The 14,970-nt window shown below is 51.2% G+C and overlaps 1 protein-coding gene across 2 annotated transcripts in view; it reads left to right on the forward strand.

Annotated features, from left to right (window-relative positions):
- TRPV3 (transient receptor potential cation channel subfamily V member 3) overlaps positions 1–14,970 on the forward strand; it is a 31,531-nt gene that overhangs the window by 3,883 nt on the left and 12,678 nt on the right. For both annotated transcript variants that reach the window (XM_074319560.2, XM_074319561.2), the window contains exons 2-9: positions 2,409–2,513; positions 2,683–2,769; positions 3,485–3,639; positions 4,450–4,626; positions 9,071–9,211; positions 11,038–11,318; positions 12,997–13,173; positions 14,141–14,299. In XM_074319560.2, the coding sequence (XP_074175661.1) occupies positions 2,409–2,513; positions 2,683–2,769; positions 3,485–3,639; positions 4,450–4,626; positions 9,071–9,211; positions 11,038–11,318; positions 12,997–13,173; positions 14,141–14,299 (1,282 nt within the window). The remainder of the gene's footprint in view (positions 1–2,408; positions 2,514–2,682; positions 2,770–3,484; positions 3,640–4,449; positions 4,627–9,070; positions 9,212–11,037; positions 11,319–12,996; positions 13,174–14,140; positions 14,300–14,970) is intronic.

Below are 14,970 nucleotides of genomic sequence, written 5' to 3' on the forward strand. Positions count from 1 at the left end.
ATCCATCCATCCATCCATCCATCCATCCATCCATCCTTCCTTCCTTCCATTCATCCTTTCATCCTTCCATTCGTTGTCTATCTATTCATCTATCCACTCATCTGTCCACCTACACCACCGGCCATTATTCTTTTCACTCATTTATCTTCCACTCATCACCTATCCATCCCTCTGCTCAGCCATTTATTTAGGTCTTCTGAATGTCAGGACCAGTGTTGTGTTCTGGTGAATCAAGGACAATGCAATTGTAGTTTTTGCCGTTGAGGAACTTACAAATATAGCTGAAGTAGAGTGTCTTCTAGAGTAAGAAAAGCAATGGCCTCACTGTGCTATGCCCTGGTCTAATCCTTGGGGCCAGTTCTGACCAACCCACTAGAACAGTAGATCTGTGAGAGGATAGTTTGCCCACTTGTTCACCACTCCATCTCCAGCCCCTAGAACAGTGTCTGGCACATTATAGTGCTCAATAAATATTTGTTGAGTAAATGTACTACTAAGGAGCCCAGACAGGAGAGCTTTGGGTGACTATTGCAGGGGAGGGGTGATCAGACTGGATGACCCCGGATGCCCCTTCCAGCTGGCCAGTCCGTAAGTGGATGACCCCAGTCCTGCCCTGCTCCAGAGCCCAGGCCTTAGGGATCATCTGGCCCAGCCATTCTCCATCCAGGTGAGGACATTTGACCCAGAGATGGCAAGTGACCACCTGGAGCCACACAGGAGGCAGAGGCAGAGCCCGACTAGAACTCAGGCCTCAGGCTCCCAGACAGGAGTTTATTCCTTTGTCTTCTTTTGGGAGAAGGATTTGATTTTAGGTCAGGTAAGAAAATTCCTCTTGATGGCCAGGAGGCAGGAGGGTGGAGGCCGATGTGTCAGCCAGCACTGCCTCCCACCCCACTTAGACCCATTTCTGGATTAGCGGAGCCTTTCTGGCTTGTCTGTGCCTGGAAGAGAGGAGAGGGATTCCCCAAGCAAGGCCTGCAGCTTCCTACTGTCCGCCCGCCCTCAGGAGATGGCTAAGTTGGGTGGCTTCTCTCTGTGGAGCTGGTTTGCTGGAAGCAGATCCAGAGGGCTAAGGGGAGAGCAGAGCAGCTCAGATTGCAGTGTGAGCTGTGAGCCTGGACATCAGGAGTCAGGTTCACTGACTAACTTGGCTTCTCCCCAGAGGCGTGACTGTGGACGAGCTGCTTCTTCATATGGGGCCTTAGTTTCCCCATATGTAGAATGGGATCACCATCCCTCTCCTGCTGCCTTCCTTTCTGAACTTGATATGGATGGGACTGAACTTGGGAACCCTTCTGTGGTCTTGTGAGGAAGGGAGGGACTCGTTGATCCTTCTGGGCCTGGGAAGGCGGCTGGCAGCCGAGGTGCTTAGGAGAGAGAGGCCTGCTGGTCAGGAGGCCAGTGCCCGGGCCAGTTCGCAGAGCCAGTTCACAGAGCCAGCAGTTGTGCTGCAGCAGCTGTGGGGTGGGGATGTTGCTGCAACCAAGATCATCCTCAGCCTGATCCTCACCATCCTAGTTGTCACGAGAAGGTGTGTCTCTGAATGTGTGATTGTGGGTTCTGAGAGCATGTGTGTCCACATTTGTGGGTGTCTGAGGCTGGCTGGGGCTGTGTCTACCTGGGGAGTCACATCTTGGGTGTGTGTCTTGCCTCTCATGGGACAGTGAATGTCTCTTCTTCCCTGAGGCTTAGCCAGGTCACAGGCCCTGGGCCCATGTCTCTCTTCTCCCCGTCCCTGGGGAAAGCGGACCCTTCACTCGCCCCTCCACTTCTCACCTCCACTATCCAAAGGGTTTTCCTGAGGTTCCCTCCCTGACAGGGATTTCCAGCAGGAGTGATGATGGAAGGGGCTTGAAGGTGGGGGTGGGAGGTGCACCTGAGCCACCAGTGTAACTCCAGCCCTTCTCCTCTCCCTCAAGAGCCAAGAAAGGCCCTTGCAGATCTCAGGGTCTAGGGACCTCTCCGGAAGTTCTGTGCTTCAGACCTGAGGGAGGAGGGGCCATTGGGGGGGCAGATGATGGAGGAATTAGTTCCCCGGTGACTCCTTTGCACCTGGAGGCAGACAGGAAAACCCCCACAGCTGGTAGGCCACTCCAAGAGAGACCACTGAGTTCACCTACCCAATATTTCTAGTGATGAGTCACCCAGACCCAGTTTTGACGCCAGACTCAATCACCTACTTGCTGTGTGACCTCAGGCAAGTTGCTTGACCTCAGAGCACCTGTGAAATGCGGGTGATAAGGATGGCACCCACCCCACAAGGCTGCTGTGAAGGTTGAGCAAGGGCACGTGGGCATGGAGTACAGCATGGAGCTGGTAGGCGGGCATCCTTGGCAGCAGGGCGGCTGGACACACAGGTGGATAGGCCTTGCCCCAGCTCTAACGGCCTTGCTTGGGTGTCCCCCCAGCGCCTACTTCTTCTTGGAGATAGAAGGGTTCGAGCCCAACCCCACTGTCGCCAAGACCTCTCCCCCTATCTTCTCCAAGCCCATGGACTCCAATATCCGGCAGTGGTGAGTACAACCTGCCCCCCAGTCCCCTGCCCCCTGTCCTGGCCTGCCCTCAGCTCCAGTGGGTGAGCAGTGACTGGCCCTGGGCCACATGGCCAGGCCTGGCTGTGGCATGCTACCATTGTCCATTTTGAAGCTTGTGCCTCTTTCTTCCCTTCCCCATTCCCGCTAGCCTCTCTGGCAACTGTGATGATATGGACTCCCCACAATCTCCTCAGGATGACATGGCAGAGACTCCATCCAACCCGAACAGTCCCAGGTGAGCTTGGCCCTTCCTCTCCTCCCACAGTGCCCAGCAGGCAGGCGCCAGAAGGACAGGCACAGGGACCCTGCAGGAAACAGAAAGAAGCCACCATTCCTCGGGTGTGGGACACATGTCTGGACCCATGGCTGTGGTGTGTAGGAAACTTCGGGGGGACAGGAGTATTATCTTTTACAAACTGTAAAAGTCACATCCATTCATTACAGTAGACAGCGGAATGAGAACTTAATGCAATACCATATTCGTAAATGAGAAATACCTGCATATAAGCCATCAAACGTCAATGTGCATTTTGCAAGAACACACACAAAGGATACACATCAGTGCATTAGCATGGCTGCCTGTTTGGAGTGAGGGCAGGGAAAGGTAGATGAAAAAAATTCAAGCAACACAAAGTACGAAAATGGAATTTCCCTTCTCCTAATTCCATACTTTCGAGGTAATCATTATTAACAGGTATAGATCCTTCCTGGTCATTACTATGTGTATCCAAATATAGATTTTGATGGAATGTGATTGCATTTGGGTTAGAAGGGGAGGCTGCTCCAGGGGCCTGGGGCACTAATGGAGGGGATTTTAGGCATGTGACAGGCACGCAGAGTTGGAGGGCTGGTGCAGTGCCCTATAGGCACACTGGCTCTGGCAGGGGAAGTGGGGAGAGCATGGGGTGGTGGTGCACGTGTGGTGAGTGGGACAAATTTCCTGGCCTCAGTGCAAACCTGGCCAAAGAAGAGCAGAGGCGAAAAAAGAAGCGGCTGAAGAAACGCATCTTTGCGGCGGTGTCGGAGGGCTGCGTGCAGGAGCTGCTAGATCTGCTAGTGGAGCTGCAGGAGCTTTGCAAGCGGCGCCGAGGCCTGGACGTGCCTGGTCAGTGGCTGGTCCTGGCACAGGGTGCAGGGTTAGGGGCTCTGCTTGGCTCCTACTGTCCATCTTCCCTCCCACCAACTCATGGGGCTGGTGTGTAAGGAGCCTTGAATGCTGGACTAGGGACTTTGAACCTGACGCTGAGGGCAATGGGGAGCCACAGAGGGGCTTAGACAGATGAAGGTCATGGTCTGGCTACTGTGTGGAGGACGGGGGTGAAACTGGAGAAGGCCACTGTCCAGGCAGAGTTGGAACCCCAGCAGCAGGGCTGGGGGAGGGGGCACAGCACTTCAGGCAGTGGCACTGGCAGGACTCAAGGATGCGGGCAGTGAGGGAGAGGAAGGAATCGGGTGGTGCCACGGGAGACTTGGTGATGTTGGAGCCTGAGCTGTCTCGGGGACCAGGGGAGTACAGGTTAGGGGGAGGCGATGAGCTCTATTTATAGACTACCAGGAGGGGGCAGGTTGCAGATGTCAGGGTGTTAGCACTGAGGTGGACAGTGAGAAGCCATGCAGTGGGTGAGACCGCTTCCTACCAGGGAGAGGGGCAAGAAGCTAAAGAGTGAAAGCCCTCTGATAAGGCTCTCATGGGCTGTGGAGAAGGAGCCAGCAAAGGAGAGGAAGAGGAGGGGAGGCAGGGAAGGATGGGAGGGGCGGGGAGGGCGGTTTGCAGACTCAGGGAGACCAGCAGTAGGCCTGGAGCAGCGTCCCAGGGTCTGAGGCTGCAGCTCAGCCCACACCCTGGCCTCCCCTCCGTGGGGCTGGGAGGGCGAAGGGGCCTCCCTGTGGCTTCAGCCTGTGGCTCTGCCTGCAGACTTCCTTATGCACAAGCTGACGGCCTCGGACACTGGGAAGACTTGTCTGATGAAGGCCTTGTTAAACATCAACCCCAACACCAAGGCCATTGTGCGGATCCTGCTTGCCTTCGCGGAGGAGAATGACATCCTGGACAGGTTCATCAACGCCGAGTACACGGAGGAGGCCTACGAAGGTACCTGCCTCAGGGACGGGTGTGCCGACAGCGGGTGGGGGTCAGGCCATGCGGAGGAACTGCTGTCACTGACAGCCCAGGGAACACAGCGTGCCACATCGCAGACACTCCTCTCTTCCTTCCTTCATTCTGCAAATAATTTTGAGCACTGACCACATGCCAGGCATTGTTTTTTGACACCAGGATGCAGTGGTGATCAAGACAGATAAAAGCCACTGCTCTAAATAAGGTAATTTTAGATGGAAAATGCTTTGAAAAGAAAAGAAAGTAATGTGACCAAAAGTAACTGGGGATGGGCAACTTCAGGAAGGATGGTCAGAGAGGTGACCTTTGACCTGACACCTGTATGATGAGAGCGATCCAGAACAAGGCAAGGGCAATAGCCTGAGATGCGAATGGACGTGGCACATGTGAGTGACAGAAAGAAGGCCGGGGATGAGGTTAGAGAGCTCTGCGGGGCCAACACATGGCAACTGTTAGTATTACCATCATCATCATCATTATTATTAACCCCTCATTTGGGTCTCAATTCTGTGGCTTTTCTTGTAGGTGGGTCAGAGAGTGTGCAGGGAGACCAAATTTGGGATAGTGTTTTCCTGCCCAGGAAATCCATTGTGAATAATCAGTAAGGTGTATCCTCATTTGGGTTTTTGGAGTCAGGAAACCTCCCGTTAATATATTATGAGATGCTTGTGACAAAAATGATGGGCTGAAAAATAACTGGATGCCACTTTGCTGATATGCCAGGGAACACTAAACAACTCAGCTTTTTGCAAATGAGAGTTTAGCTTGGGCCCTTACATTTTCTCATGGGAGAAAGTAACCTTATTTTTATTTATTTATTTAAGCTCTGCAGACTTTCAAAGTTTTTTTGTTATATATAAGAAAAAGTCAAGGATTGTGAAAAACTAGAAACTATGGAGTGAAGGAGGGGAAACCCAGGGAAGATTGTTACAACTGAGGGCTGAACTGCACACTGAGCTCCCTGGTAATCAAAGCGAAGAAAGAAACTGGATGAGCTGTATAATGTGCTCAGCCTGTCACTAGGAAGTTGACACTAGTCCTGTAGCCAGGGAGGTTTAGGCCAGTGCCTCAAGCTTCTCTGTCCTGACTCATCTCCCCTTCGGTCTCCTCCTTTCTTCTTGTCAGTATTACAGGGACTCCTATCAGCATGTTTTCCTTGAGGGTAGGGACGGAGCCTGTCTTCCCCGTGTGGATTCCCTGGTGCCCTTGGGGTCTCACATAAGAGGTTCTTAATAAATCCTTTTTGAATCAGTGAATAAATGAAGATTAGTGTCTCTATTAAGGCTTTGCTGTCCTGGCTGCAAATCCTTACCTCTCTCCTTTCTCAGCCCCTCCTTGTCTCTTCCTTCTTTCATAAATCTGCCTCTTGCTACTGGGGTTAGCGGGGGCTGTGGGCACCCTTTCTCTCTCTGCATGGTGGAAGGAGCCATTTTTCCTGTCTTCCCAAACACCAGCCTCCCATTCTCCCCGCTGATGGTACCTGCTGATACCTTCTCTTCCATGTTCTAGATACTCCTTGCCACCTGGAACCATCAGAGTAGCATTTTTCCTCACTTTGGGCAAGTCACCTTGCCTTTCTGAGCCTCAGTTTTCCCATTTGGCAGAGGCTAATATTTCCTTCTTATACTGCTAAGAGTATTTAATGATAACTTTAAAAGTATAATTGTTTTTAGCATTTTATCAGAGGCTTTCAGAGACTTATTTAAAAATAATATATTCAACTAAAAAATTTTATTAAAAATTTTAAACATATATTTGAGATATTAGCATAATGAACCTCTAGATATCCATCATTGAAATTTAACATAATTCAGTTTTAATTACATAAAGGACATATGAATAGAATTTCTTGATAAAACATTCAAATATTTTAACGAAGTAAAAAAAAACACCTTTACCTGTTCCCCACTTTCCTCTCCAGAGGCTTTGAGGACTTCCCTAGACTCTTGACGTATATGTGTATGTGCACATAGAAATAGACAGCCTTATTTGTTTATCTATTTATTTAATATAGAATAGTATTATACTATTTACATTGTTCTACAAGTTGCTTGTTTTTGGATTGACTATATGTCTTAGACACCTTCTCATGTCAGAATGTTAAAGTCTGCTTCCTTCTTACCTGTTTCGTCTGAGCACAGCTGTACGTGGCTAGTTTCACCATTCTGTTGACAGACATCCAGGTGGTTTCCAATTTTTCATTATGACAATATCACAGTGCACATTCTTATCTATGACCCTGTGCACAATGTACACATATTTTAGGAAAATACTATGGAATTTCTGGGTTCAAGGGCATGCGCATTTAAAATTATAATGGTTATTGCCAAATTTGTCTACAAAGGCTATTACTTTACTCTCCCCCCACCATTCACTAATCCTTCTTCTCCTCCTCCTTTTTTCTTTTGGTCTTTGCCCATCTGGTGGAGGAAAAATAATAAGTCATTTTCCTGATTACCAGTGATTCGAACCTCTTCCACTTTCTTTATTGGCTATGTGTATTTGCTTCTCTGTGAGGTACTTCATACTCTTTTCTCAGTTTCCTTTCAGATTGTCTTTCTATTGATTTGTAGGGCTCTTAATATATTATGGATTTTTAAAAACATATTGTCTTTTTACATGTCTCAAATATTTTCCCCAGCCTATCCACTGCCTTTTAACTTTCTTTAAGCTGTCTTTTGAAATACAGAAATCTTTAATTTTTATATAAGGAAACATGTCGATTTTTTCTTTATGGTTTTTGCATTTTGAATTTTGCTTAAGAAGGTTTTCCTTATTGAAAGGTTAGTTATAAACAAATTTTCCAATGAAAAAAATCTTTTAAAAAAATTTTTATTGGGGATTATTGGGGAACAGTGTGTTTCTCCAGGGCCCATCAGCTCCAAGTAGTTATCCTTCAATCTAGTTGTGGAGGGCGCAGCTCAGCTCCAAGTCCGTTTTCAATCTTTAGTTGCAGGGGGCGCAGCCCACCATCCCATGCGGGAATTGAACCCGCAACCTTGTTGTTGAGAGCTTGCACTCTAACCAACTGAGTCATCCAGCTGCCCCTCCAGGAAGCTCAGCTGCAGCTCGTTGTCAGCAATCTAGTTGTGGAGGGCCCATGTGGGAATCGAACTGGTGACCTTGGGGTTACCTTGTTTCCCCAAAAATAAGACCCAGCAGGACAATCAGCTCTAATGCATCTTTTGGAGCAAAAATTAATATAAGACCTGGTCTTATTTTACTATAAGACCCGGTCTTATTTTACTATAAGACTGGGTGTTATACAATAATATAATATAATATATAATATAATACCAGGTCTTCTATTAATTTTTGCTCCAAAAGACACATTAGAGCTGATTGTCTGGCTAGGTCTTATTTTTGGGGAAACACGGAATGAGCACTGTGCTCTAACCAACTGAGCCAACTGGCCCACGTAAATTTTCCGATTTTAAAACTGCTTAGTTCTTTAATCCACCAGGACTTTATTTTTATTTATGGTATGATGGCAGCTCTTTGTAAAATGCTACTTCTAGTGGGACATTCTAAGACTATCGCCCCAGCCTTTTGCTCCCCTCCGTCTGGAGGTTCTGCAGGCTCCACTAACAGAGTTAATGTCCCTCCTCCCCCTTCCCACTGCTTGTCCCCTGTTCTGTTCCTCGGTCACAGGCACCAGCCACCCAGTTCCGAGTCCAGACACCAGGACCTTACCAGAGATGCCCTTGCTCCCCCAAGCCCCACAGACCATCCTGAGGACACTTTCTCTAAGGGTCTTGGGGCTTCATTATCTCTCAACTGGAGCCACAGTTCTGCATAAGTCTGGGCTCCTTCTAAGACATCTTCCAATTTTGCAGCCAGAATGATCTGAAAATGCACATGCACATAAACCCAAACTCTGGCCATGTTACTTTCCTGCTTCAATACCTTGTGGCCGACCTCCCACGGTCTTTAGGATGAAGTTCTAACCCTCTTAACCTGGCTTGTCAGGCCATGAGCTAGCCCCATCCAGTCCCGTGAAACTTACTAGGTGGCAGCTTAGAGGTCACTTCTGGGAAGACCGCTGACCCCCTGCTCTGGAACCACAGCGCCTCCACCTTCCTGTATGGTAGCATCTAATTCTCAGTGAGACTGTGCTTCTTCAGGACAAGTCAAAACTGCATCCTGTGTGCAGTGTATCCCACCCCCCTCCGGAGCAGAGCCAACACTCCATAAATATTCCTTGCTTCCATGCAAGAATGAATGGAGCAAAGAGGGAAGTTGGGACTCTTGGTAGCTGGCGACACACACCAGACAGGCAGCTGTTATTTCACTAGGATTCCGTGGAGGGTATGGAGGCCAGAAAGGGGAAAAAGCCAGATAGGGTCTGTCACCCAGTGTCCCAGCCGTTGAGTCCCCCAGCCTCCACGCCGCCCCCGCACTCACCCCACCCTGTCCGCAGGGCAGACGGCACTGAACATCGCCATCGAGCGGCGGCAGGGCGACATCACCGCGCTGCTCATCGCAGCTGGCGCCGACGTCAACGCCCACGCCAAGGGGGTCTTCTTCAACCCCAAGTACCAGCACGAAGGCTTCTACTTCGGTGGGTGTCGTCAGCCCGGCACGGGGTCGGGGGCCGGGTCCGGGCGGTGGGCGTGGGGGGGGGCGCCCCACCCCGCTCCAGCACGATGGCCTTCGCCCCACGAGACGCAGGGCTGGCGGGCTGGTGGAGAAACCCACGGCGAATTTCTGCCGTGTCCGGGAGGACAGAGCCGGGCTAGGGAGGGCTCTAGTCCATCTGAACTGGACCGCCAGGGCCTAAGGGAGAGGGGGTGCTGGGTGGTCTTAGAGGCACACAAGCCTTCACCTAAGCAGCTCTCTGCAGGGAACGGAGACCTGAGAGAGAGAGAGAGAGAGAGAGAGAGAGAGAGAGAGAGAGAGAGAGAGAGAGAGAGAGAGAGAGAGAGAGAGAGAGAGAGAGAGCCCTAGTTCACAGGTGAGGTGAGAGGTTCTGAGAAGGGAGAGGACTTGCCCCAGTGTAATAAGGAGCCCACGTAGGCTTCCTGGCTGTCAGCTCTGGCCTCTGTTCCCCGTGCTCAGTGTTTCTCAGGACTGCAGACAAGGAGTCAAAATGAGAGTGTGAAAATTCCCTGACTGACACCTTAGGGTGTCCAAAAGCAATTGGGGTTACAATGCTCTAGGTGAAAAAAAAAATTTTTAATGTGGAATTTCGATACAGTGAAATTCACCCACTGTAACGTACAGTTGTAGTTCTGTTCCTTTCCACACATGCATACCATTGTGGTCAGGACAGGGAACCAACAGCTACATCACACCAGAAAGTTTCCTGGTACAACTTTGTAGTCAAACCCTCTTCCTAATCGACAACCACTGACCTGTTTTCTCTTCCAGGTGGTTTTTTTAATCAGTAAGACTAAATGGGTCTGGATGGCCTTGAGGACAGGGTCTTGGCAGTCCATTGCCCAGCATCAGACCTGATTGGAACCAGTGTAGGGAAACATTTGTTGGGTGGGATGAAGAGACACGGGACAGGAGAGAGTTTGGGAGGGAAGCAGCAAGAGACCTGCTGTCCAATCCTGGTTCTGCCTCAGGCTTGCTGTGTGACCTTGTGGGAGTCGCCTGCCTTCTCTATTCTTAACAAATATTTGAGCACTTACTATATAAATCAGGCACTATTCTAAGTGTTTGAAATATATCAGGGAACAAAAAAAGCCCTCATGGAACTAACATTCTAGATGGGAATGAGAACATCAATAATAAACATAATAAATGTAATATTATGTAATATGTTAGAAAAGGATAGTGCTATTGAAAAAATAAAAAAGTAAAGCAGGGGAAGTGGAAACAGAAGCTCTGGGGCAGAAAAGAGGTGGATTTCCATTTTTAAATATGGCAGGTAGGGTGACTCATTGCAAATGTGATGTTTGAACAGAGACCTGAAGGAGGTGAGGGGCTGAGTGAAGCAGATATCTGAGGAACAGCACTGCCAGCAGAGAGCACAGCCAGTGCAAAGGTCCTGAGGCAGGAAAATTCCTGGTGTGTTTGAGGAAAAGGAAGAAGGCCCTTGTGGCTGGAAAGGAATGAGGGAGAGAGGAAGAGATAACGTTAGAAGATGTAGGGCCTTGTAGGCTCCTGTCGAAACTTGAGCTCTTGAGCTTTCATTCTGGGTAAATGGAGCCTTATGTGGTAAAAGGATCATTCTGGCAGCTGTGCTGAGGATAGAGTGTTGGAGGGCAGCTGGGGGGTTATTGCAATGATGTAGCTTCGGTCTCTTCCCGCACCAGGGGGAGCTAGGGAAAGGGACAGGGAATCTCGGGGTCAGTTCTGCTGAGATGGTCACGGTATGGTCTTCACTCCTGGGACTCTGGTCCACGAGTGAGCTGAGTGCCATTGCTCCCCCTCTCCCAGGTGAGACACCCCTGGCCCTGGCAGCATGCACCAACCAGCCAGAGATTGTGCAGCTGCTGATGGAGAATGAGCAGACAGACATCACCTCGCAGGACTCACGGGGCAACAACATCCTACACGCGCTGGTGACGGTGGCCGAGGACTTCAAAAAGCAGAATGACTTCGTGAAGCGCATGTATGACATGATCCTGCTGAGGAGTGGCAACTGGGAGCTGGAGACCATGCGCAACAACGACGGCCTCACCCCGCTGCAGCTGGCGGCCAAGATGGGCAAGGCCGAGGTGGGCTTGGGGCAGGTGGGAGGGCGGGAGGCACTCTGCCGTCAGCCAGCCCTGGGGCCCCATAGGGCACACCTCAGCCCGGGGAAGGTCTCAGCCTTAGCTTCGGAAGTGCAGTTGTGGCCTGAGATGGGTTTGCTCTGAGTGATCACACAGAGCCACTGAGATGCAGCGTGTGGGCCCACCAATTGGATTTCAGTCCCTGACCCTCCCTGTTTCCATCTCCTGCCCTGGGACCCTCCTCACTGGGAGAGCTTTAAGGCTACAGTGACATAACGTCTCTAATGCCTCATGGCTGAGGATTCTTGCATGGCAAGGCACTGAACGGAGGCTGTGTTTGACCCTCGAGGGCTTCAGCCTCTCATGAGGACAGGGGTTCCAGAATGGCTGCTCTGACTCCAGAGCCGATGGGCTGCTGCTCCCCAACTCTGGAGAGACTCCAGCCTGTGCATCAGGTTGAAACTCTGAGCCAAGTTCTCAGCAGAGCATGTGGCTGCTTACGGCCCCTTGTGCGCTGTGTGATGTGGCTGTGGACTCAAGGCTTAACCGGGAGCCTTGGTGGAGACTTGTGCTGGGGTGAGCTCGAATCTCTACTGGTGGCTGGAGCCATGCTTGGTCTGAGATCAAGGTGGGGGTGGTGCCCTTAGGGCATTGGGTCCTGTCCCAGTGGTTAGGTCCTGTCCCAGTGGGGCCTACAAAGGACCTTTTCATTCACTTGTCGGGGGAGGAGGGGATGGAGAATGGCTTTGACAGACGAGGAATTGTATTTCTCCCCCACCCCCAACCCCATCTCCCAACCCCTCACCCCTGTTCTTAAGACACAGACCCTGTCTGTGGGAGACCTGTCCCATACCTAGGAGCTCTCTGCCTGGGCTGTGGAGACAAGCCTCCCATGTGAGATGAGATGGAAATCCCACTGGTTCAAGTGCGATCAGGGCTCTAACATTGCTCTCCCCAATAGGCTCTTCCTCCTTGGCCTTGCGTTAGTGCCCTGGGAAGCCCTGGCCCCCATCCTAGGGGACCCCAGGGCTCAGATTTCGGGAAATAGTGAGTTGGACAGCCGTGACTCTCAGTCTTGCCTGCACTTTAGAACCACTAGGAAGCTTTACAAGATACAAATGCCTGGGCCCCCTTCCAGAGAGTTGGATTGGATTAGTTGGTGGTGTGGGATTTTTAATGTTTCCCGGGACCCAATGCGCAGCAGTTTGAGGATCACTGACTTAGAGAGTGGGTGCCCTGGCTTCTCTGTAAGGCTGGCGTCTTGCATCATCCTATGTCTGGCCAGAGCAGTGAGCCTCAACTGGCAGGATCTTGACTGACGGTGTGATGGGAAAGCTAGAAAAACTTGAGGCTTCTTCTCAAATCCAGGACAAACAGAAATTATTTCTCAGAATTGTCGGTTTCTGGATTCTTCACTATACAGGGTTTTATTAACTGATTGTGCAGCTTTCTGCAGTGTGCAAAGGGCCTTTGCACCTTTTGTCTCTGGTGTTCATAATCCCCAGTGAGATGGGCAGAATAGCGAGCTTCTAGCCTATTCCACAGATGAGGCCGGGCCCAGGGGTCATGGCATCAGACACAGAGGCCAGACTCAATCCATCCTTGGTGGGAGCATCTTCCAGGCCCTGTTGGCTTCAAGCCCCTTTCTGTGGCTAATGGTTGTTCCTCTTCTTGTCCCCAGATCCTGAAGTACATCCTCAGTCGTGAGATAAAGGAGAAGCCGCTCCGGAGCCTGTCCAGGAAGTTCACCGACTGGGCATATGGGCCTGTGTCGTCCTCCCTCTACGACCTCACCAACGTGGACACCATGACAGACAACTCAGTGCTCGAAATCATTGTCTACAACACCAACATCGATGTGGGTCTCCCGGGTGGGCTGGGGAAGGGCAAGGGACAGGGGTTGGGCCTTAGGCCAAGGATTCCAGGGGCACTGGGAAGACCCCGTGCCACTAGCCGTGCATATCTGCAATCCCCCATTCCTTTGGCTCAGTGGGTGGAGTCAGCACAGAATGGGCGGGCCCTGTGCTGGGCTCACGTATTCCCAGCTGTCCTTGAGTGCGGTCTCCTGGCCCCAGAATCCTGGACAGTGTGGGGATGGGTCATTGGTATTGACTTCTCCATCTTGTTTCTCCCCCACTCACCTAACTGGTTCTATATAGCCAGGCTCAGAATTCTCTTTTCCCCTAAACCTGGCCCCAAATGAGGCACAGCCGGAGCAATCAGGGAGGTTTTCCTGGAGGAGGCAAGAAGTAGAGGTTGGTGAAACTGGAGGGGGACAGAAAGGATCAACAGTGGGAAGTTTTTTGCTCTTGGAGGGAAGTGAGGCAGCAGACTGGATCTCCATCCTTCACGTTTTACCAAGTCGTGCTTCCCAGAGCCTACTTTGTCCACGGTCTCTGTGGACCCTCATAGCAGCCGGGTAGGTAGGGCAGTTTGATTGACATCAGTTGTCTAGGTAGGAGACCGAGGCTCAGAGAGGGTCAGGGGCTTTCCTAAGGTTACAGAGTGAAGGGGGCCCAAGTTGAGGCCAGAACCCCTGTCACACTCCCTGCCCCCCTCTACCCTCACTCCTCACTGAGCATCAGGTCCTCCTGCTGGGAGCTCAGTTCCTGTGGCATTTGGCTGCCACCTGGGCCCACTGGCAAGGAGCCTTAGGAGCTGGAAATTACCCTTCTGACCTTTCCAGCCAAACCAGTCCATTGGACATAATGAGTGGCCCCTCTGCCGGGGGCAGTGCTGACTCAGGGCTCCCTTTGAAATGAGGGCCTCTGACAATGGTCTGCCCTCCCCTCATCTCCATGGTGACTGTGGCGATCTACCCTCAGAACCGGCACGAGATGCTCACCCTGGAGCCCCTTCACACGCTGCTGCGTGAGAAATGGAAGAAGTTTGCCAAGTACATGTTCTTCCTGTCTTTCTGCTTCTATTTCTTCTACAACATCACCCTGACTCTCGTCTCTTACTACCGGCCCCGGGAAGAGGAGGTACGTGGGCCCCTTGATGGGAGGTATGGGGTAGTCAGAGCTGCAGGAGCTTGGAGACACCCCATGTGCAGATGGGGAAACTGAGGCACAGAGAAGCCAAGAGCCCTGCATGGGCCTCCCCAATTGTTGTCCTTCACTGTTTCTAGGGAACTAAACATGTCTCAGTGCTTAGCTGAGCTAAGCCCCAGGTGCTCAGCCCCACAGTGGCCCATGTTGGGCAGAGAGCTGGAGGGTAAGGAAACCCAGGCCGTACCCAGGCTCTGTCTGAATCTGGAGCTGATTGGGTGTTTCTGCTGTGAGGACCACAGGAAATGGGAGGAGGAGGAGGTCATTGGACAAGCTTTCACAGCACTCTGGGCCTCAGTTTCCCATGTATTTACTGGAGCACAGAGTTTCAGCTTTAATTAACTGTGCCATGAGGCCCTGTGAGTGTCTGGAATTGGATGGGCTCTAGAACAGACAAATGCCACGAGGTGTGAGGATTGTTAGTGTGTGGACTGGTTCAGGTTCCTCACTGTAGAGTTCTGGGTTTCCACCAAGGATGGGGAAGGCAAGGGTAAGGGACTGCCGTTCCTTCTGCCACCCTGTACAGAGATTGGGCTTCCTGCTGGCTCCTGGCCTGGCATGAGGGTTCGGCGGGTATACGTGCATGTTTCCTCCAGAGCTGGCAC

The sequence above is a fragment of the Rhinolophus sinicus genome, chromosome 12, assembly GCF_057876585.1.
Source record: "Rhinolophus sinicus isolate RSI-liver-muscle chromosome 12, RSI-T2T, whole genome shotgun sequence".
Taxonomy (NCBI): Eukaryota; Metazoa; Chordata; class Mammalia; order Chiroptera; family Rhinolophidae; genus Rhinolophus; species Rhinolophus sinicus.